The sequence below is a fragment of the Lolium rigidum genome, chromosome 4, assembly GCF_022539505.1.
Source record: "Lolium rigidum isolate FL_2022 chromosome 4, APGP_CSIRO_Lrig_0.1, whole genome shotgun sequence".
NCBI lineage: Eukaryota > Viridiplantae > Streptophyta > Magnoliopsida > Poales > Poaceae > Lolium > Lolium rigidum.
This window is the reverse complement of record NC_061511.1, coordinates 68,193,239-68,196,447: the sequence shown is the minus strand read 5'-3', so window position 1 is coordinate 68,196,447 and position 3,209 is coordinate 68,193,239. Positions and strand designations below refer to the sequence as shown.

At 40.8% G+C, this 3,209-nt stretch overlaps 1 protein-coding gene across 1 annotated transcript; it reads right to left on the bottom strand.

The window, feature by feature from the left end:
- Positions 1-783: 783 nt before the first annotated feature.
- On the bottom strand, positions 784-2,397 carry LOC124647204 (UPF0481 protein At3g47200-like). Its single transcript, XM_047187176.1, has one exon. The coding sequence runs from the start codon at positions 2,395-2,397 to the stop codon at positions 784-786; it is 1,614 nt and encodes a 537-aa protein (XP_047043132.1).
- Between the last annotated feature and the right edge of the window lie 812 nt (positions 2,398-3,209).

Sequence of the window (3,209 nt, the reverse complement as noted above, 5' to 3'; positions counted from 1 at the left end):
TGTATACTGAACATATCAGGGCTGGTTATTGTAAAGTACAATATATGCCATCGTCACAGTTTTATAACCAGATTTTGTAAAACATTATTTCCGTGGTACTTCCTTTCTCTTTCTCTCAGGTTCAGCATGTCTCGACCGGTTACGAATTAGATAGGCATAGGCTAGGTTGATTTTGTTCTGTCGAGTCGGAGTGGATGTTCACAGTGCTTTGACTGTTTGCACTGAGTAGTTGCAGGATGGCATATTAGCATCTAAAGTTGGTCTATTGTTTTGGAACTACAGTTTTGATATATGCATCTCATGGGCTAGAGGACGGACTGATCATAGATAAACTATACTCCAACTCGGAGGAATACTTGTGTTTCTTCTTTTGACTTGAACTTTGCGAGGATCCCTGTACTTGCGGATATCTTCTCTGTTCCCAGTGACATTTTTACCATGAACTGTGACTCGTATAAAATACAGTTGACGCTATTCCAGATTTTCATCACCATGGAAACAAAGTGTTTGCCTCCATTCAGGTTGTTTCAAGTGTATGTTTCAACACGAATTTACAAGCATAAATTAATTAGATTGAGTGCATCCACTGGCTCGTGTAAAATACGAGATCACATATAAAGTTCAACAATATGATCACTGTAATCAATATGTGGTAAAATGGCAAGCACTAGTTAGTACTAAATCATAGAAGGCTAAAAGGAATTAACTGATTACACATTACGGGATCATATCATCTAATAATTCTGTGCCAGTGTTAACATACGTCAGTTATACTAGGTTGCTTCATCCCCTGTATGACAAGAAAGCAAGAACGGTTTGCATGATACTGCATAAAACTACAAAAGCAGAAGCTACTGCGGCGAAGCCTACCCATGGGTTGCTGAAATGATTGTGCCACAGCCACGCCATCCACCTATTAATACGGTTTTGGTAGTGTGCTTCCATGGCACAGCATAGGGATTTCAGGTAGTGTTCACCATGGAAGTTAAATGCCACATACTCAAAAAGCTTGGTGAAGAGAGTCGATACATCCTCATCGCTTTCCATCTGGTGGACTATAATCCCTTTCTGGGCAAGAAGAGCAACATCAGAAGCCGTACTAGTAAGCTGGGACATGAGCATAAAATATGCAGTGATGTCATCCCCAACTTGAGGACATGTTTGCTCGAAAGCTATAAGGTTTCTGAAAAGCAAAGAAGACTTATCATCGATTGGCAAACATGGTATCTCCATGAGACCTTTTGTAAATCTAATGTCCAGTAGAGAATGAGGATTGTCTTCATCAAACTCCCTTTTCTTGAACATCATTCCAGCTTCATGATAGTCCACTGCTCTACGCCACCTATTAATCTTCTGTACTGAATTTGACCAATCTAGCTCATGGAACATGGTTTGTTGATGGACCATGTCTTGGCCCCGTCCAAAACTGAAGATCTTACGGCTAATATCAAATATAAAGTGGAAGTAGTGAGGCTTTATAGCATATAGGTGATGGTCATCCTCCAGCCCGTGACTAGGTTTCAGGTACTTATGGCACAGGTGTAGCAGATGGTAAAAATCTTCTGGCCTATTAGCCTCAGTTATTACCTTGGGGAAATGGTAAAGGATACCTTCCATGAATTCAGAAATTTTTCCCGTGAGTAACGAAGTAGTATCTACATGACGTGAGAAAAAACGATAAATTTTCTTGACAATGAAGAAGGGAATTTGATTCTCCAGCAAAAGTAGGTCATATACAGCAGAACTGTTATACCATTCTATAGTTCCACTATAATTCTCCTGGTTGTGACTATCAGTGTCTTTACCCATCTTATTTAGTTCAATGTCCAGGGCCAAGTGCCCACTCACACTTTGGCAGGATACTGCATCCATGTGGCTCATGTCCTTTGCTTCCCTCTTCCTCACATATATCGTGTTTTCATTCAGTTGCTCACCATCAACGTTAGCTCCTTGTGAATGTATACCACCAAGATAGACAAGAATAAAACAGCTATCTAGCAGAAGCATCTGCAGGAACTCTCTACTATCCATGTTTATCTCCTCAGTGTAATAGCCTCTTGTTTCTTTCTCTAGTACAGAAATGAAGCTCAGGTACTCGCGCAAACTAACTTCACGGTTTAGTTTAAGAATATAGTCCAGACATATCCATTTCTCTGTTTCCATAGCTTGAAGTGATAACTCTGAATGGTGATAAGGGCCAACTGAAAGAACACTTGGCTCATATGCAGTACTGTCAGTTTGACGAATGCGGTGCACTACTTTGCATATCAGGCAACACCTGTTTCCTTTTTCACGATCCTCAACTAGTGTCATGCAACGATTTAAATCTGACTTCATGGAAATAACCAACTCATCAATGTCAACATCACAGCTGCTGTCATATTCTTCTGTCGCCATATCTGTTAACACAGGCGATCAGTATGTCCAAGGAGAAAATCACCTGGTGCCTAAGATCAAAAGGCGGAGAAAACAAAGTAAGCAACAAGAACAACAGGTTAAAAAAACTTATAACTATACCTTTAGTGTCTCTAAAAAAACTATACTTTTAGTACAAGAAAGCATTGCTATATTCGACCATTCGCTTCAAAAATATGCCATTGCAGGATTCCACTGGCCTGCCCCTTCAAAAAAAATAAAAAATCTGTGCCCTCCTGGTAAGCACCTGCCGCTCTGATCCACCAGCACAATTTTTGGGCCAGTCCTATCATATACCAACATTGAAATGAAACAGTGTCTAGGAGGAATTAGAACACTATTGATATAGTAGAAGCGGGACTTGGCGTGACAATTTCAGTAATTCGTCCCTGACAGGAATCGAACTCTGGTCGTTAGGGTTATCATATACCAACATTAACTACACATTTTAGCTCAACCAATGGAAACAAGAGGCCCAGTATCAGCTGCAAAAAGGAAGGAACTGGAGAGTTCCAGGAATTTGGTGGAACTTATTTGAGTTATAATATCCCAAATTATTCCACAGCTGTAACAAGACTCTTAACAACTTCACATCGAATATCAACTTGAAATGATTCAGACATAGCATCAGACGTTTAATCGGTCTGGACAGGCTAGCTGGCAGGGGCTTCATTGGATACATATAGTAAGTTAGTAACCAAATCAGATTCCTTGGGATCATAGGCGGACCCAACCGTCCCTAAGCCCGGGCACGCGTCCAGGCTTCCGGCCGGCGGCGCAGCCTATTTTGATGA

Coding starts and splice junctions, on each gene's coding strand:
- LOC124647204 (XM_047187176.1), bottom strand. CDS start 2,397: ATGGCGACAGAAGAATATGACAGCAGCTGTGATGTTGACATTGATGAG.